The sequence below is a fragment of the Malania oleifera genome, chromosome 10, assembly GCF_029873635.1.
Source record: "Malania oleifera isolate guangnan ecotype guangnan chromosome 10, ASM2987363v1, whole genome shotgun sequence".
Lineage (NCBI taxonomy): Eukaryota > Viridiplantae > Streptophyta > Magnoliopsida > Santalales > Ximeniaceae > Malania > Malania oleifera.
In genome coordinates, this window is record NC_080426.1 from 56,769,280 (window position 1) to 56,789,795 (window position 20,516).

Consider the following 20,516-nt stretch of genomic DNA (forward strand, 5'->3'; position numbering starts at 1 on the left):
AGGAGTATTTATAGGAATTTTAGGATTAGTTTCCTTGTTCCCCAAGTAACTTGGAGTGTCTACCAAGTTTTTATAACGTTCATAATTGAAAAACTAATTTTTGAAATTTTCCCGTTGGAGTTTAAAAAATCAAATCCCATGGAGTCATCGGCTGGACAAGTGACTGAGTAGTATATTTCCACAGGGTCAGTCGGCTGGATAGGCGGCTGACACCCTTCTGTCTGCCAGAAATTAAATTCAGGAAATTGTTAGTCGGCTGGCTCGACATAGTTCAAAATGGGTCTGTCGGCTGGGCACTGTCAGTTGGCTGAGTGATTTCAGTTCATTGTATTAGTCGGCTGGGCGGTTAACTTAGCTGTTGATTTTCTGTTAGTTGGTTGAGTAAGCCCAGTGCATTTCTGGTCAGTCGGCTGACCAGTCCTCTTTCTGGTTTTTCATTTTTGGGTTTCAAATTTAGTTTTGCTCTTTTGCTTTGATCTTTCATAAAACATTTTCTGGGGTTTTAAAATAGGTCTCTAAGTCCATGTATTTCCCCTAAAGAGCTTCATATTTCTAAATTATATTTGATTTGGAGTACTTACAAACAACTTTACTGAATATGACATTTAAGTACTAAATCTTCAAGTCTCTTGATTGTTCATCTTGACTTCGAGTCCCTTTAGGTCTTCAAGCTTTTTCATTTGTCTTTTAATGCTTAAATACTCGGAGAAGCTTTCACTTGATTTGGCTTTGATTTCCAGCTTGCTTCCATGACAATCATGAGTGTAGGGTTATGTAATCTTGAAATAAAGTTTCTCAACAACACATGTTAAAATATCTTCATTTTGTTATCATCAAAACAAGATTGAAAAACTTAGTTAGGCCAACAGGACGTTTGTGGCAGTTGACCTACAGAGAAGGACAAGATAGGTTGGAAGCAATGTGATTGAATGGAATTTGGTTCTTGTACTGATAGTGACTAGAGGTCCCATTCTCTTGTGTTAGGTTGAGACTGTAGCCTTACCTAATGAGGTAAAGAGATTCTGCAGTGGGCTTGTGGAAAGGCCGAACTGGTAATCAATTGTGGTGCTATAAAAGCAGTTGGAGTTCTATCACCAATCTGCACTTGATCACTCTTAAACAGAGGTACAGGGGGTGGCAACGAATGATAGAAAGGATGATGTGGGGTAATATTTCCTTTTGAGAACAGAACCCCTAAGTGAAGCAGGGTTTTTCATAGTTTCCACATGATTATAGTTAAATATGAATATGCTTGTTCAGCCAAAAGTGAAGATGGGGTGTCTTGATTGGGTTTTAGAAATGAGAAGGGTTTGGCTGTAGCCTTGTAGGTGGAGGAAGTGGATTAGGGTCTATCTTCCCTCCATTGTATTTGCATTTGCAGTTAATGGTGGGCTTTGTTTTTGTGCATCCAAATGTGTTCATCAAGGTGATCCTTTGTCTTCTTTTCTTTTCTCTATATTGGCGGATGTTGTTGACTTCTGAGTAAGAGGACTAGTTGTTAACCTTGCAGTGTGGAGAGAGGTGCAGTGGATTATCCTAGGGTGGGGCCAGAGGATACAGTCATATCTCATTTACAGTTTGCTAATGCTATTCCCTTTTTGTCCAAGGAGAAGAAGTGCTTTGTGAATGTGCTTACTTTTTTGCAAGTGTTTTAGAGAGTGTTTAGGTTAAAGATTAGTGGGCTGGTTGGTTTTAATTCAGAAGAGGCAGGTGTAACTTAGTTAAAAGAGATGGGGGTTATGTTAACCATAACTTGCCTGTTTCTTATGTATGTAATTATGTGTGCTGCTAGGAGGTAATCGTAGATACTAGAGCCTTCTCTTTTTGCAATCTGGCTGTAGGAAGGTGGCTGTTTTTCCTGGCATCCCAGGGAAAGAGGGGGGGGGGAGGAGGGGGTTGGTTAGGTGTTGCTTTTTCATCCATGGGGGGCATAATACTTTAATTTATGCTTCTTATCATCAACCCCCCTTTAAACAGCAGCCCCTTCTAAAGTTGCTTTCTTTGCATGGGAGGCTACTCTTAGAAAAATTCTTACATTTGACAACCTTCAAAAAGGACAAGTTGCTTTCTTTGCATGGGACCCTTGTGAGTAGGTGCTTCTTGTGTTTTTGATGTGCGGAATCTATTGATCACATCCTCTTGCACTGGTCCTGGGCCAGAGCCCTTTGGGATTTGGTCATGTTCTCAGCAGACTTCAGTAAGATATTGCTCGAACGGTGGAAGGTGAGCTATGGGCTTGGAATGGAATCCATGCTAGCAAGGAGAGGAGGATAGCTTTGTCCCTGATTCCCCTTGCCATCTTTTTGTTGTTATGGAACGGAATAACAGAGCTTTTGAAGGAATGCCAACATCCCTTAAATGTTGTAAAGAACAACTAGTTACTACTGTTACAGTGTTACTACATGGCATAGTGGTTTGTCCTTAGTTGACTCACTTGTAATCCTTGATTTTTGACACCCTGCAGAGCAGGCAAGAGTTTGCAGCTCTGTAAATGGGTGGCATCCCCTTGATGCCTTTTAATGAATTTCCATTTTGCTGATAAAATTTTGCTCTCTCTTTTTGGAATCCTCATGCAAGTTGCTTATAGGTTGGACAAATTACCAGGAGATTTTTTATTTTTTGGGGTTGGTTAGGGGTGGATGAGAGTAAGAGGGATCATTTGATTTGTTGGGAAAATGTTTGATGGCTGTGGGTTGGGTATGGGAAACTTAGTGCCCAAGAACATTGTCTTAGTGAGTAAATGGTCATGTCACTTTCTTTTAGAGCTTCAGCCCCTATGACACAAGGTAATCCATAGTAAATATAGGATCCAATAGGGTGGGCAGGTTGATATAGCTGGTGTAAATGCGACTGATGTAATCCTGTGGAAACAGCCTCTTGCAAAAATGCAAGGTAAGGCAGTGTACTATAGACCATTGTGGTCCACCCCTTTCCCGGACGTCGCTTACGCGGGCGATTTTTGCACCAGACTGCCCTTTTAATTTTTTTTTTTTTTTCCATCTTTTAATTCTTTGTAAACATGTGATCCAACAGGATGGATGGGAACCAGATGTTGTGGCCAGTGCTAATGCGACTTATGTGAGCCCTTGGAAATTTATTTCTCAGGTTTTCCATCAATTTATTCCTTAGGTGAGGCTTCACATTCATAATGGGGAGAGACTTTGTACTTTGTTTTCGGAGGGAGATTGGATTGAGGATGCTTCTTTTTGTATTGCTTCTCCTCATCTCTATTCTCTTTTGAATCGTCTTAATGCTCCCATTCCTAGTTTCTTTCTTTTCGAGGGAGTGCTTGCTTCTTGGAACCTTATTTTAGAAGAAATATGAATGAAAGAAACATTTCATCCTGTTTGCTGTTTGGGTGCTTGATTCTTTTTTGTCCTTCTGTCGTAGGGTTTGGACTTTGGATGTGTTGAGGGAATTTTTCTAAATTCTTTCTTTGAAGATTTTTAGTTTTTAATGGGTGTACGGTTCTCTTTGCACTCCTTGAAATTGATGAGTCGAATGCTCTCATGTTTTTGTGTGCTTCTTTTTCCTGGGTTATGTTTGGGTCTTTGGGGAGTGCGTTGCTTTTCCCTGGAAAATTTTTTGCTTTCAAAATTTTAAGTGGTTAGGAGGGGAAGATTATTTGGAAATGTGCTACTTTTTCTGTAGCGTGGTGTATTTGGGAGGGTGAGGCTGGTCGATGTGCAAAGGGATTAGATGGCTTTGTTTAATTTCTGGTTTTTTGGTGTTTCTTCCTTTTTTGTATCATATTTTGAAGGAGATTCATTGTCCTCCAAAATCTGTACTCTTTTTTTTATATCAATAAAGGGAATTATTGAAAAGGCACCAAGGGGAGGCTAGCCCAACTTACAAAAAATCAACCATCCTGAAGGATGTCACAAAGATCAAAGATTACATTAAAATCATGTACAACATTTCCACTATGCCAGCTATTAACGGCCTTGCTCTTTGCTTGTCAGAAATGCTGAGGTTGAATTACCAAACATTACTGTTTCTCTCTTTCCAAACACACCAGAAAATTGTGAGTGGACTTTCATCTTGTCTTGATGAAACTTTTTTTTTGTCTAAACAATAAGATCAGATTCCTAAGCCTTCATGAGCGTTGGGTCTTGTAACTATTGACTAATTAACTGCATGGAGGTGCTTTTGCATCTGTGTCTCCCATGAGGAAGAATTTCATGATTTGGTGAATATTATTACAAAGGCAAAGAAATATCTACTGTTTGCATTGTATATTGAGGAAAAAATTGCATAATAGAAATGATGGGTAACACATTCCATCTTGGAGAGAAAAAAGGTTTTGCCAACCAGCCAATCTTTGATGAAGTTTATTGAGGGTGTGCCGATATAATTATTGGTTTTGATTATGATGTATGAGTTCTATTCCAAGACTTAGTTTGGCCCCCTGAGGCTAATGCAAAGTAACTTCTAAAAAGGAGCCCCGATGAAAACGAGTTGATTAAGTGGCTATATAAATTGTTGAACGCCCTCTGAAAAAGGAGCTATTAGAAACAAAAAGTGAATCCTGAATATTTGGTGAAAGGGCCGTAAAGTGTTTCAGCCAAGTGTCTGAAATGTTTAAAATGACCAATGTGGATGTCATTTTAAGAAACACAAATACTAGATAATTTTGTATTATTTGTGAAGAAATAAGTATAATCATGTAACAGAATAATTTGTTAGAAAAAAGCTACCTTTTAGCTTTTAAAAGCTCCAAATCTTTAACTTTTAAAGCTCCCAAGTTCCATTGAGCCATACTATTTGTAAGGCAAAGGTTCCCTTTAAGATTTAGACTTTCATATGGATTGTGGTTCTCAACATCATTTGTTACAGATTATAAGCCCTACTAGGATCTGAGCACACTTTTTTCTTCATTGTTGGGTGGCGAATAATCTATAGAATGCTCTTTTTTCTTGTTTTTGGTGTAGTGTGGTGGCACCTCTGGCTTTGAGCAATTTCTTGCCAATGAAATTTCGGGGCTTTAGAAAGAGTAGAAAAAAGAAGGTTTTTATGGATAAGTGCGGTCTTTGCTATTCTGTGGACCCTTTGGATTGAGAGGAATACAAGAAATTTTATGGCTTGTAGAGCCTCTCCTCATTTGTTGTGGCATAGAGTAGTGTTTTTGGCTATCTTTGGGCTTGTTCATTTGATTGTAAGTTTTTAAATGGTAAAATGAATAAAAATTTGCAATTTGAAGGTCTATCCCTAAGGGGCCCAAAGAATTCCTAATTTCAATTAGGAAACCCTTTTTAATTGATTCTTTTATCACATTGTGATATTTTACACCAAAATGAATGCATTCGAGAGCAATGCAATGATGACGAAATTATCATAGATTGGCATTCTTATTTCTATTCAACAATGTACAAAAAATTGTTTTTGCTGTTCTTTTGGTGGACTCTTACTCCCTTCCCGTTGTACTTTTTTCTTTTCTCTGTCAATATATATTTCTTTAAAAAAAACTCTGCCGCTTCTCAAAGTTCCCCAAAAAAGATAAAAGATGGTCTTTTAAAATCTGACATTTCTGTTTACTAAACATGTTATACCCAACTTCTAATTTTAAAAGTTCATACAAAAAAGAGAATGGGCCCCCCGCGGGGGGGGGGGGGGGGGAACCTCTCCCCAAAATATCTAAGGCCTTCATTTAGTAGAATGTTGATGATGTTGGAATGCGGAGCATGAACATGTTATGTTCTTCAATTGGAATAGAATTAATAGATACAATCATGGTCTTAAATTTCCACGAACTTTCAAAATTTATATCAAAATTTCTGCTTCCAACCACCCTCGAAATTGAAATGGTAGTTGATGTCCATCTTGCAAAATTTCTGGCGAAATTTCAACGTACTTGTAATTTATCGAGATCTTGAAATTTTAGCGGAATTTGTCAAAATTTTAATTGGGATGAAATTGCCTTGGGATCCAAATGTGAGACTTAAATGTGGTGTGAAATTTCTCTCTTAATTAATTAATTTATTCCCGGTTGAAACCAAAGACAGTTATAAGGGCTTTTGAAATTATGTGAAAAATTAAACTTAGATATTAGAACCATCATTTTATTTAACCACCTTCGTCTAAATTATGTTCATTTGTATAGTAAATAACTTTTAATTGATTTATGAATTTCATTAATGTTAACTTAATATGTTTAATATGAATATTATATTAAAACTACTGCACCTCAGGCACAACATACCTATCATTCATGTTCTTGTATTTAATTTATAATATATTTGTTCTAAAACTTCCATTATTATATCTATTAACCATTTCTAAAATTCATAAAATATTTCCATGCTTTACTCCTAATTTCCATCATTTTTTATAATCAAAATCAAAATTGAAATTGATATCAATCTTCCCCTCAAAATCTCCGTACTTTTGAAGCTTCAAAATTTTAAACGAAATCAAAATTTATGACTTTAGATACCATTTAGTTAAAGTTGTTGAATGCTAATTGTTTTCCACTCAAACAAGCATTTTTATAATAGAAAATTTTAAAGCAGAGAGTTTTGTTGTTTTGTTTTTACAGTAATCATATATTGACGTCTCTTGCCTAGTTGTATCTCACATGCCATCTTATTACATACAAGTTGTGATAGACTTATGTAACTAATCACCATTTATATTTCTTATATTTCTTCCCCGGACCCCGCATAGCTTTGTGCACTGGGCTCCCCTTTTTTTTTTTACATTGGAATGGGTATACCTGAAGATAGGAATCATTTGAAAAATAAATGTATTCATTCTATAGCAAGTCTCACAAGATCATCTCAGATTGAACTTGGTTTATTTAGAAAATATGGTTTGAGGGACTATATGTGGAGCAATTGGGCATAAATTGATATTGACCCTTCAGAATTTGGTAACTTCAACTCTATCGACAACCCCTTGAGGTTATCTTGCACTTGAAAGAAGTAGAAAAAGAAATAATAGATCCAATATTCCATTTGATTTGGTTTTGATTATGAAACTTTGACTGCATTGTTTTGGGTTATGTCACCCCTCTTGTGTTGAGAACCAATAGTAAGTTAGTAACCTTGAGCATTATTTGCTAATATATGTTTGCCTTAGAATTTTTCAGTGCAGAGTTTACCCCCCTCTCCCACCCCAGTATTTTTTCTTTTCTCTTTCTTTTTTCTATTGTTCCTGTACCAATGGAAGCATTGTGTTCAATTGGGATATACTTGTTGATTCTTCTTTTTCCTTCTGTTTCATTCTAGGTTTTGGGTTGCCATTAGGTTTCAGCAACTATATTTTCATAGAAAATTTGGTAGACTGGCATCAATGGAGGAATTGATTGTTGACTCAGAACTGATTGGATGGGTCTTTCACTCTGATTACCAAGAAATTTTATTTGGTTCTTTCTTGCCTAATGAACCTTCTTGGCAAGAAATGCGGACATTGGGTGTTGGATTTTGGTTTACTAATGCAGCTCAATTGCGCACAAGGGTAAAATCTATGCTTGACATATTTGTTTTTCCTTTACTTCTTATTGGCGTGGCAATATTTCTGTTATTATATTCAAACAGTTATAATGAAAGGTTTTTTTTTAAATGAAAAGTCAATGTATGAGATGCATTGCAGTAGGACAATGTGTTTGTACTGGTTAAATTGCCCTTGATTTTTAATGGAAAAATAATACATGAACATGTAGCTTTAAAAGCAGCCCTTTTTAAAAAAAAAAAAAAAATGTATTCGGTGCAAGAATGCATCTATGGAGCTCCCCAAACACCACATCAGAAGTTAATTGTCGGGAAAATATTTAGAAACTTATTTGTTTAAAAATAACAAAAATTGTTCCTTGCAAAGTAGATATTACACTTGAACTCATATATCATTAGATTGAGAATTGTCACCAAATAGGCCTGGCTAAGTGGATGGGATTGGATAATTTGTGATGGATTAGGTGGATAATTGGATGAGAAAATTACAATCCATATCCAACTCAATAAAGTGGTGGTTTGGATATGATAATCCATGCCAAATAGCAGATAATTTGTCACACCTAATAATTTTTTACCCTTTTTGATTGGTAATTTAATTCACGACATAATTATTAATTTTTTTTTGAATTTATAATTTGAAAAATTGTAAAACATTCAATAACTAATCACAAAATTAAGAACATTTCTTATAATCTAATAATTTCTTAATTGTGCATTTATGCAAGCAAAACTATAGGCATGAGAGCATAAAGGAAAAAAAAATCCGAATCTAAATAGAAAACGTAACTATTCAATTTTTGGTAAAACATAGTTATCAAAAATTGAAAAAATCACAATTAGAAGTGTAATTATCCTTAGAAATTTAAATATAAATAGAATAATTATTCTAAAAGGTCATTCTTAAAGAAAATGACTAATGAATCTTCCTCAATATTTTTAAATAGTGTGTGAAAAGTCTCTCTAATCAATTCTAGTGCTTTGATTCATCATATCATTGCATAGCATCCACCACAGATTTGGATAGAATAATCTGTGGCAGGTTGGGTGGACAATCGGATGAGCATATTACAATCCATATCTGCCTTGTTTAACATGCGGATTGGATATGAGTTGGTTTAGGGTCTTTTGGCAGATCAGATTCTGTTTGGATAAGCAGGTTTTTATCTGTTTTGCCTGGTCTATCACCAGGTGGAAATGTGTCGAGAAAGGTGAGGCTCTTTGTTGTTTATTTTGTGTACTGGTTTCACTTTCCCAGGCATAAGGCAATTCACTGTGTTATCAAGATGGGTGATGCATCTGGCAATGGGCATCAACTGACAATAATTTCTATTGAAGGAGTGATTGTCCATAGCTTTTTGTGAAAAACTGCTTTACACACACACATACACACAACTTTTTGATAGGTAACTGGGGAAGGGGATAATGAAGTTGGAGCCCTGCTCAAATGCAGGGTGAAATGAGCCTTTGCTAGTGGGCCATCTGATGTCCATAGTGAACAGCTGCCTTGTTATATTTATTTGTTTGTTAGCTTTTTTTTTTTTGACGGAAGAGAGCAGTTGCATTTTCTATTGTAACTCAATTCGCGTTGTTAACTTCATGAATAATTTGGTATGAGAAAATCTAACATGGTTGCAAGGGATTCGGCTGCAAACTTGAATTCTTAAATTACCTGTCATCCTTAGATGGGGTTGGCTCCTTTGCTACCCCAAGTGCCATATCTGTCTTTCTTCTCAGTGACTTGAATCATCAATCGTTTTACTCATAGCATCTAAGCATGTGGATATGCTTCTGAGCTTTGAGCAGACAATGGTACGGTTCCAAAAAAATAATTTCACAAAAACAGAGAGCTTGTCTCAGATTTGATCTAGCATGTTTATGGAAGGAAAATTTCTGTTTTTCACCCCACTTTGGGTGTGCACATGATCCTACATATCACTTTATATATGATTATTTGATGATTTACTTTTCTTGTTTAGTCTGTAGCCCCTTGTATGAATACACTACAGTGTCTGAGATGCAGTATAGTGGGCTGAGTTCTATGGCATATGGTAAATAATTTTGATACAGTTATTTTGTTGTAGATGGAGAAACTGGCAAGATCGCAATATTTGAAGAACAAGGATCCTAAATCTTGTGCACTTCTATATGTAGCATTAAATAGGATTCAAGTTTTGGCTGGCCTTTTTAAAATCAGCAAGGATGAAAAGGACAAGCCCTTGGTGGCATTTCTTTCACGAAATTTTCAGGTATAACGTGAATGGTAGGTTGTCAAGTTATTGTTTGATTTGTTGATTAGGTAGGAATAAATTATTGTAAACATTTTCTTGGAAGAAATTTCACTTTCATGGTCTTGGACTTGAAATTTCATCTCTTATTGGTGCCATAATTTGAATCTTTGGCCAATAAACTGTAATTTTTCTGCCTATTGTTCCAAATTCCTTCCCCTTGATACAGTCATCTTTTTGTGAACATGATGCTGTTGACATCCCAAGCTTATCAAAGATTGGTCAATTATTTTATTTTGTTGTATTTATGTGTATTAGGATTGATTATTAGGATTGATTACTGTTACAGGAAGAGAAAAATAAAGCTGCTGCTTTGAAGAATGCTTATGTTTTGATGGGGAGACATCAGCTGGAGCTGGCTATTGCTTTTTTTCTGCTTGGAGGTGATACTTCTTCTGCAGTTAATGTTTGTGCAAGAAACCTTGGGGATGAGCAACTTGCTCTTGTAATTTGTCGTCTTGTTGAGGGGCATGGTGGACCTTTAGAGCATCATCTGATATCAAAGTTTATACTGCCATCTGCAATGAAGAGAGGCGACAGCTGGCTTGCAAGCCTTATGGAGGTGCCTGAAGTTTGAAACTTGCACACTTGCAATTATTATTTTTTTATGAAAAAGATATTCATGGATATAGCTACACTAATGAAATATTTCTGTTTTCTTTTGATAACTTGTAGTGACTCTCCTTTATTTGCAGTGGTTGTTGGGGAATTACTCTCAATCATTTCTGAGCATGCTTGCTTTCCAAACAGACTCTGTTTTCAATAAGTCAGCCTTGATGTCCAATCATGCTGCTTTTTTAGACCCGAGTATTGGTCAGTATTGCTTGACGCTGACATCCAAAACTAGCATGAGGAATGCTGTAGGGGAGCAAAATGCTGCAATTTTGAGTAGTTGGGCAAATTTGATGACGGCTACTGCATTAAACAGATGTGGCCTTCCAGTAAGTTTATTTTATAATTATAACTCTTTTATGCGGAATTACTGTTGCAGATGAGAATCTAATGTTGTAGCTGAATCTATCTTATAAATATCTTAATTTTTCCAGGAAATATTGTCATGTCTCATTATCAAAAGTTTGTTCTTGTCCAGAGCTTGGGTCTTTATTTTCTTTGGGCCACATACATTAATACTTACTTGAACAAAAAGGGCAGCCTGTGTGTGAGGGTTTTATTTTCTTTGGGGACATGCATTAATGTTTACCTGAACAAAAAGGGCAGCTTGTGTATGAGTGTCCTGATGAGATTTAGGAGCGTCAAATCTCCAGAGCCTAACCCCTATTGAAAAAGGATGTTTCCACAACTCAAACCTGTGATTTCTTGATTGCAGTGGAGCAACCTTACTGATTTGGTCACCATATTTAGTTTTTACATGAATTTACTGATTAAATGATGAGATCTACATGTGCATGTGTGTGTTTAGTAGAAAGGGGCTTTGTAATTGTCAACACTGACAAAAAAAAAAAAAAAAATCTAACTTGGTTTCATGCTTCTTGTTGAATACTAACTCTCCTTGGTGATCTAAGATGGTACAAACACTCTGATTTGGTTCTGAGTCTTGTGATATTAATAATAATAATAATAATAATTATAATTATAATAATATTAATAAAAAATAAAAAAAGGTCAAATGGATGATCGGATGATCTAACTTGGTTTCATGCTTCTTGTTGAATACTAACTCTCCTTCGTGATCTAAGATGGTACAAACACTCTGATTTGGATCTGAGTCTTGTGATTTGTTTTGTTCCTCCTTAATGTTTGCTATATTACACTTTGTTCTTTGTAGTTGTGCATCTGTCCATGTTTAATTTGTTCATATTTTTACATTTGAGATGGGATTGCATGTGAGGAATGGTGTTGGATGGCTTGATATGCATTTGCTCAAGTCCTAACAGCTAAAGCTTTCAGTATAATTGGTAGCCTAACAATTACACTACTAGTAATTGTTTTAATGCCATGAAATCTGGGTGTAATATGGCCTCTTTTTGAGCCCGTGGAAGTTGTCCAAGGATCTGGGTTCAAAATTATTTTTTCTTTTTTCGGTTCAAAATATGTTTGTTATGGCTTATTTGCTCCAACTGCATACAAGCAAGCCTAGGTGCAGCCCTCAGACAGGTGTCAAGCTGGGTTTTGTCATTCATTTAAGCTCAAAATAGGTCATTGCCTTGAAGAACATTTTTTTTTGGGAATAGGAATTTATTTAATTTTAAAATTTTTAAAGGTTAATTCATAGTCTAAATGATTGAAAAACATAGGTTGTAGGCTTAGATTTTTGGATGGAATTTCTTTGGTTCATCATTAATATTTTATCTGATTCTCATTTTAAGCTTGAAGCCTTGGAGTGCCTTTCATCTTCTCCTAGCATTGTTGGGATTACAGATATAACAGATAAAGGAAGCACATCATACATTGGAAACTCTGAAATTCTGAGCACCATACTGAAGCCGATGCCTAATCTTTCCTCTAACTGGCTCTTTGGTGATGTGGCATTGACTTTGGAGTCCCATGTTAAATTAGATTTAGCAATGAAATACTTGTCTAAATTGATTAAGGAGCATCCAAGCTGGCTGGCCACCAATATGGAATCTTTTGGGGCAATGACATGCTTGAAGGAGCAAAAGATTGATCAGTACAGGGTGGCACTTGAGAATTTTCAATATAAGTTACACACACAGGTTGCAACTTTTGAGCAGAAGTTTTCTTTGATTCCTGCCTCTTTAATGAACTTGGTATGTAATTTGGTGGCTGCAATATGCATATTTAATATTAATTCATCTGATACTTGCGTTCCATTTTTGTTCCTCCAGGAGGGATTGATTTGTATGTGTCTTCTCCCATTCTACAGATTTTAGTCTCATCAAGTAATAGTGGGTTATTGTTCATTGGGTATGATATGTTACACCGATATACTTCTCAAGATCAGTCACAAGATAAAAGCCATACTATTAACAGTTCCCATTCATGTCCTATTTTGCCCAAGATACTTTTGAAGTCTGCTGAGGAAATCTCCTGTTTATTAGCTCGATTTATTGTTGTATGTAGCATCTCTTGCTCTCAACCAGAGTCAAGTTCCATTGATAACAATTTATCTGGTGGAATCAAGCAAGATTCGTCAGAGGCTTGGCATTATTACATACGGGGTCTTATCTTGTTACTGAAGAGATTAAGAAGCAGCCTAGAGATATTTTCTGGCTCCTGTACTGAAGATATAATGATAAAGCCCTTTACTGCTCTCGATTTATTTGAATATTTTGTAGATTTTGCATTTTCTTGGTTCCAAAGAACTTCAAAAGGTCTCATTTTGATGGTGCAACCCCTTTTGATCACATGTACTGATGGGCTTACTCCTTATGAAATTGATGTGGCAAATCTGAAAAGATTGCTTCATCAGGCTGCAGAGTTGCTTGCTAACAATTTGTTGACTGACAATGTAGGCGATGGAATTCAAGTTTCTAGATTGATGCAACATGAACAGTGTGGAGATATAATGTCTTCATTACCAGAAGATGAAAGATGGAAAATAATAGGGACTTTTTTATGGCGATATATGTTTGGTTTCATGAAACATCAGTCATATGTAGTGTTCGATAAACTTGGAGAAGGATATTATTCTGGAATTTCTTGGGACATTGTTTCTCCATGGGTGTTGAGTTTTGGAAGCTCTGAACCTGATGGCAACAGCATAAATAATCAGATCAAGCTAGTCTCAGTGATCTTGGTTAAAATACTAGAGACCACACTAGCGCATGTATCTTCTCATTGGACTAAACAGTTTGCATTGTACCTGTGGCAGAAAGTGGAGGATGGATTGCATGTAGCAACTCTTGCCTGGTTACAGCAATCCCCCCAGTCTCAACCAAGAAGTCTACATAAGCATCTGAAACACGTTAGTGTTGATTTGGGCATGACAAATGAAAACATTAATTTGCCATACGCTGAAATATTATGGGATATTTGTGCTGATCCAAAAATAATATCTGATTGTTTTGCTCAAGAAAAAATAAGTTGGTCACAATATATCAAACAGAAGCCCTTTAAAAAATGGAGCAACTTTTATGAAGGCATGAACGGGGAGTTTGAAACTGAAGAAGTTTATAATCAAGATGGCAGGCTTAGGGGTAATTATGCCAGTAGTGGAGCAGGATCCACTGTTAGGGGTCTTTTGGGGAATGGCCATACTTTACTAAGTTCTGGGCTGAAAGATTCAACCTCCAAACAGTATATTCAGTCTTTTCAAAATCCTAAAGATATTTATAAGAGAAATGGAGAACTCTTGGAGGTAATCCTTCTACTTCTTCTTCGTTCTCCTCCGCTGCCTCACCCTACTGCTTCTCATCTTCCCCTTACTCCCTTCTTTTTCCTTCTTTATCTGTTATTTTATATACTGTCGAATAATAACCATTATTCAAAGCTCTGGTGCATCAGCTTTTTAGATGACTTTGAAGTTCTGGCAACTAAAACCTTCAGAGCTTCCTTATCATATCTTTTGCCACTAATTTCTTTTTCCACTTTATTAAATTAACTGGAGCAGGCATTATGCATCAATTCCATTGATAAACATCAAGCTGCACTTGCTGGCAACAAGAAGGTACGTTCTATGTAGTGGGTGTGTGATAAAAGCTTCAATTTTTTTTTTCCCATAGACTGTCTGGCTACTGTCCATTCATTATATGAGAAATAAGGTTGCAATACTATGCTTAATTTGGGTTTTATGTATAATGTACAAAGAATATGGACTTTAAAATTCACCTCCTTCATTCATCCAAAGTACCTTTTCTCATTGGATTCGTGTAGCTAGTAAGTGGGTGGCAAAATGTGTAATGGACACGTGTCCCATACACATGCTTGCATCATGTGCTTGACACAAGTAATTCACATGTTTTAATGTGTATATGAAATATGATTACATGATTTGACTGTAAAAATAAATTAAATTCTGAAAACCTCTCCTGAGGATGCACATTTTTCTTGCTTTCATGGCATAGAAAATGGCTTTAAATTTCTCGAGATATTCAATCTTTCTGTCTCAATTATGATTTTCAAAATCATATGATTCTTGTTTCAAATTGTACCATTCAATTTGATTCACTACCCTACGAGTTTGAATCTAGTAGGCAAATCCAAGTAAGCCGGAATTGAGCAGGAATCTTACGATTCTTCATACAGTTCACTATTCTGTTCTATTCTTAGGATTCATGATTTAATAACCATTCAGATTAGACCCAGATCCAATTGGTTCCTAGTAAAATTGGATTTTTGAAAAAATCAAACGCCATTTTCAATGCAAAAGACCTTAAATCCTTTTTCCAATGGTATCTGCAATTACAAAATCCACTAATTTTTATCCCTCTTTTGAATTGTTTAAAAATTTCTGGGTTCCTAGTTTCTATTAAAGAATTTGAAAGTCACAAAAGGTCTTCTTTTATTAAATTCTTCTCAAGAATAGTTTATTTGGAAGCTAAACATGTTTGGATATGAGGGATTTTTTTTATTTATTTCAAAGGCGGCTTGCTATTTGCACTTTATACATAGATATTTTCCATTTATACATAGATATATACATATGGACATGATCATTCAATGCTGATCATGATATTCAATGTTTATTTCATATATACATATAACTAACAACAACTGATTTATGGAATTCATGTTGAAACTTACAATTACATTTGATTCTCGAATCTTGGCTCACAAAATTAAGATTTTGATTCTTGAGTTGAATGTCAATATAACAACAATAGCCTAGATAAAGAATTAAAGCAGGCTTCCAGCATGAAACCAATGGTTTTTCGCATTTGGGAAACATTTTACATTTCTTGAGGGTGCTTTGTGTTGCGATAAGGGTTAAGAACCAACTACATCAATGCAATGGTGGTCCTTTATCAGAATGGAATTTCATAATCTTTCTTAAATATGCCATGTTTCTATTTCAATCATTTGACCGTGTGTGCATGTGCACACATGCACTCATACTCATTTATACCAAGTCTGGTAAACTCACGTAATTCTATCTTATACAGGGGATAATTTTCTTCAATTGGGAAGATGCACTACCTTTCAGAGATCTCCCTGACTATATCTGGTCAGAAGCAGATTGGCCAAAAAATGGGTGGGCTGGGTCTGAATCTACCCCTGTTCCTACATGTGTTTCTCCAGGGATTGGTCTTGGAAGCAAAAAGGGGGCGCACCTTGGGTTGGGTGGAGCAACAATTGGCATGGGTTCTTTTGCAAGACCTGTGAAAGACTTAACAGGTGGTGGAGCATTTGGAATTCCAGGTTATGCTGGTATCGGTGCTTCTGGTTTGGGTTGGGAGATTCAGGAGGAATTTGAGGAGTTCATTGATCCACCAGCTACAGTGGAAAATATAAATACGAGGGCTTTCTCCAGTCACCCATCTAGGCCTTTCTTCTTGGTTGGTTCTAGTAATACACACATTTACTTGTGGGAGGTATGGAACTTATATCTATTTTTATCATATGCATAACATGTGGCTCATTCCATCATGCTACTCTAATCTTAAGAAATCGTTCCATTGGGTTAAGCTATTGAAGACCTCCATGAAGCAGATAAAATTTCTTTTGTATTTCTTCTAGCAATGGAGTGTGGGCCTTGGATCAATGGTAAGGTTACTCCTTTGTGACTGGTTGGTCATGTGTTTGAGTCCAAGGGAACAATCTCTCTGCATAAAATCAGGGATAAGGTTGCATACACTCTGATGACTCTCCTCCTACCCTCGCAAAGCATGAAAGCTTGTAGCCCTGGATGCCTTTATATATATATATTCTTCTTGCAATGATGAAGTTTCGTTGGTACATTTCTACTGGCTAAGCATGTGACTTGGTTTCATGGTGCTCATGAATCATGATGTCATGTCTTGAGGATTGGTCCTAGCTTATGTGTAGTGTGCTTAAAAATAAGATTGGAGACATCAGCTATACATTGAACAGACTAACATGCTTATCTAATTGTTGAACTTCTCATATTTCTGATTCATCTCTATGTAGATGGATAATATAAACTTCACATAATGGAGCCTTACAAAATATTTTCACTGTTTATAACAGTCCTGTTCTATCCTTTCATTCTTTATGGTTTTTAAAAGACATGCAATTGTGCTAAGAATCTGTAGTATGAAACTGTACTCTAGAATGGCAGTTTATGAATTGTAATTGAGAATGTACAGGGCAAACTGACACATAGCTAATGTGAAACGAAATAACTGCAGTTTGGTAAAGACAAAGCTACTGCAACTTATGGAGTGCTGCCTGCTGCAAATGTTCCTCCACCATATGCACTGGCATCAATAGCAGCTTTGCAGTTTGACCACTTTGGACACAGATTTGCTACCGCTGCATCAGATGGAACTGTATGCACGTGGCAGCTTGAGGTGGGGGGAAGGAGCAACATCCGCCCAACAGAATCATCTCTTTGTTTTAACAGCCATGCATCGTATGTATTCTGTTTAATTAGATGTTGTAGGCAGTTCAACTTATAGTATTATTATTTTATCTAAGCTGGATTGTAACCAAAACACAGATACAGTAACTGGTTCCTGAATTCTCCTAGCACTCGTGCTTCAAACCAAAGAAAAACTTGATGCTTCTTTTATATTATCATTATTGTTTCTTTATAAAAATGAAAAGTGTCTTCCTCTAGTTTTAGCAAGAAATCACATCCTATTGGCTGGTTATTTGCCCCGAGTCCTGTACACTATACATATGATTATTGAATTTATTTATTCCATGCTAGTCATGAAAAACATGACAGCTGATGGAGTATGGAGACCATAGATCTGGAGTCTCACTTGTCCAACTCCTCATTAAATTTTGCTTTTGCTCTGGGTTGATTCCTGTTACAATCACCATTCCTAGTTATGTTGTAGTTTAGTTGTTATCTGCTGTTTGATGAACTTTTATGTTAGTTTAGGGGTTGTATCATCCAGTATGCTGTTGAGGTAAATGGCTTGTCCATATGGGCCTTTTTTCTTTTATAGTTTTTGCTGACATTTCTCTCTGTGAAATAGAAATGAAAATTAAAAAGGATTTAGATGAATGCCCCCTATTTTTGCATGTTAAACTTGTATTTCTTTGTGCTATTAAAAATGTAATCCAACTATAACCTCGGTTGCAGGGACATCACTTACGTTACTTCAAGTGGATCTATTATTGCTGTGGCTGGATGTAGCTCCACTGGTGTAAATGTGGTTATATGGGATACACTGGCTCCACATGCTACCTCTCGAGCCTCAATTGTTTGTCATGAAGGTTTTATTCTCTTGATAATATTGAAATGCATGAGTGAAATTAGGTGCATTTATTTTCAGATTCCTTATGAGTTTATGGCTTTTATGAAATGGGTTAGGATACTTGAAATTGGAAGTGACTAATGCTGTTTACTTATAGTTGTAATTGCACAAGGCAAGAGGTGCACTTCTGTGCACTTCAAGACAAACTGATGATTTGATATTTTCGATGAAGGCATAGTAAAGAAAATTGTGAGAAGAAGTGGACTGCCTCATGGTTAGGCAGTTCAACTATTGTTAGTAATTTTGTCAAAATCAATGAAATTAAGGTATAATTTAAGTTAATTGATTCATAAATAGACTAGGATTGAGATTTTTATACTATTGCATCATAAAAGGGGGTGCTTAGTATTTATACATTCCCTTTCAGTGTCCTTTCTGCTGTGATAAGTTCAGAGTAACTTGCTCATTAATTTAGCTTTTTTTTTTTTTTTTTCCTGTCTGTTATGATGCCAACCCATATCACCTTTCTTATGAAGGTGGTGCTCGCTCCCTTGCCGTGTTTGATAATGACATTGGAAGTGGTTCTATTTCTCCCCTCATTGTGACTGGTGGAAAAGGTGGTGATATTGGACTTCATGACTTCCGGTACATAGCAACTGGAAGGACCAAAAGGCACAGGCGCCTGAATAATGGTGAACTAAATGTCAATGCATCTGCAACAACGGCTGACATGCCAACTGGAATGCTTAGCAAATCTGGTTATCAGAATGCACAAGGGATGCTTTGGTACATACCAAAGGCACACTTAGGTACAGATGAGTTACTTTTTTCTCTAATAATAACTGAAGACTAAAATTCATTTTTTTTCTGTTCTTTATTTTCCTCTCTTCTTTTTCATTTTCTAATCTTTCTTTTCGATTGATATGTGTGAAGGGAGTGTCACCAAAATATCTACCATACCAAATACCAGCTTATTCTTAACAGGAAGTAAGGATGGAGACGTTAAACTTTGGGATGCCAAAAGTGCAAAGTTGGTATTTCATTGGTCAAAATTGCATGAAAGGCACACGTTTTTGCAACCAAGCTCTCGGGGTTTCGGTGGAGTTGTTCGCGTGAGTATTATTATTATTATTTCAAATTGAAAATTCTAGCTTTTGCCTGTTCATTTTTTACTTTGAAAATATGGTTATGAAGGAAGAAGATTTTACATTTTAACTGTGCGCTCTTACCTAAAGCAATTTCTCATTTCATTGTGTAATAGGCTGCTGTTACCGATATACAAGTTGTTTCTCATGGTTTTCTTACATGTGGTGGGGATGGCTCTGTAAAGCTGGTTCAGCTCAAGGATTATCTGCAGGGAACATGAATGAATTCAGATCCATATGCACCTGAGCTACCTTGGAACTTTTCTAGCGGAGCCTGAAATGCAGAAACTTTAAATTTTGAGAAAGAGGTCAATAGCTCAAAATTATTTATTTATTTATTTTTTTAAATCGTTCTGTTTATTCTTATTTTTTTCAATATACCTGGTCTGCAGCAAACATGTTCTAGTTACCCTAAAATTCATTCCATGGAACTCATATTTTGATTCTTTAAAACCTGCAGCATTTGCTAGCGTAATCCGGAGGCAGAAAATAACTCCCTTCATGGTCTTGAATTGAACCATGTTACATATCCCAGCCATTGGTCAGGGCCGGCAATGAGAAGCCAAGTTGGTTGGCCTAGCTGCACATTTCTTCCTCTATGCTGCAGTGAGCTCGGTATATTCAATTGGAAGTGATGTTACCCAATGTTCAGTATACAAGAATGGAATAGATTGAGAACGGAAGAAAATGAGAAATTATATGACGAAAATGTAAAATTATAAAGACCAATTCCATTCTCGCATATCATATAACTTATTAGATCCAATCCAAAAGAAAAGATTATATGGTTTTTGACTCGTCATGTTCTTTGCCTTACGAAATCCCAGTGTCTTATGAAGTCTCAAATTCTTATTTGATGTAAATTGTAGCATACATTAGGTCACACTGTATATATAACCATTTAACCTTGTGGCCCCCTTTCTGTTATACATCGAAGTTCTTTTGCAATTAGTGTATTTCTTTTATTCCTTTTCTTTTTCTATTAAATGTAGCCGTTGAAACTTCGATGTATTTAGCGTCTGCAGGGCTTGGAATAATGAAATGCAGATTTCTTTATTAACTAAAGGAGCACATTCTTGTTGGGTATCCCAAACATTTGACTGATCAAAAGCGGATGGAGGCAGGTCTGGATTACTACTGCGTAGCATATGCTGTATTTTGAAATGTAATACTTAGCATTTGTATGAATTAAATAATATTGTCATTTTAAGTGAGTTTTTTAATTTATTTGTATTAAAATATTAAATATGCAAAGTATTGCTCCATTGCATAGCAAAGGAGTTAGGGCGGATTCAATGTTCCAAAGAAAATAATAGAATTAATGTGTATAATTATACTATTTGTATCTTCTTCATATTGCAGAAAGATTTTAATGTGAATAAATCT

The 20,516-nt window shown here is 36.0% G+C and overlaps 1 protein-coding gene across 2 annotated transcripts in view; it reads left to right on the plus strand.

The window, feature by feature from the left end:
• LOC131166445 (uncharacterized) overlaps positions 1 to 20,078 on the plus strand; it is a 63,925-nt gene extending 43,847 nt beyond the window's left edge. For both annotated transcript variants that reach the window (XM_058125022.1, XM_058125023.1), the window contains exons 4-17: positions 7,227 to 7,455; positions 9,533 to 9,697; positions 10,026 to 10,298; positions 10,432 to 10,677; positions 12,064 to 12,465; positions 12,582 to 14,015; positions 14,268 to 14,324; positions 15,760 to 16,188; positions 16,966 to 17,189; positions 17,871 to 18,004; positions 18,522 to 18,794; positions 18,919 to 19,097; positions 19,247 to 19,438; positions 19,591 to 20,078. In XM_058125022.1, the coding sequence (XP_057981005.1) occupies positions 7,227 to 7,455; positions 9,533 to 9,697; positions 10,026 to 10,298; positions 10,432 to 10,677; positions 12,064 to 12,465; positions 12,582 to 14,015; positions 14,268 to 14,324; positions 15,760 to 16,188; positions 16,966 to 17,189; positions 17,871 to 18,004; positions 18,522 to 18,794; positions 18,919 to 19,097; positions 19,247 to 19,351 (4,150 nt within the window). In that variant the 3' untranslated portion in view covers positions 19,352 to 19,438; positions 19,591 to 20,078. The remainder of the gene's footprint in view (positions 1 to 7,226; positions 7,456 to 9,532; positions 9,698 to 10,025; positions 10,299 to 10,431; positions 10,678 to 12,063; positions 12,466 to 12,581; positions 14,016 to 14,267; positions 14,325 to 15,759; positions 16,189 to 16,965; positions 17,190 to 17,870; positions 18,005 to 18,521; positions 18,795 to 18,918; positions 19,098 to 19,246; positions 19,439 to 19,590) is intronic.
• The last annotated feature ends 438 nt before the right edge of the window (positions 20,079 to 20,516 follow it).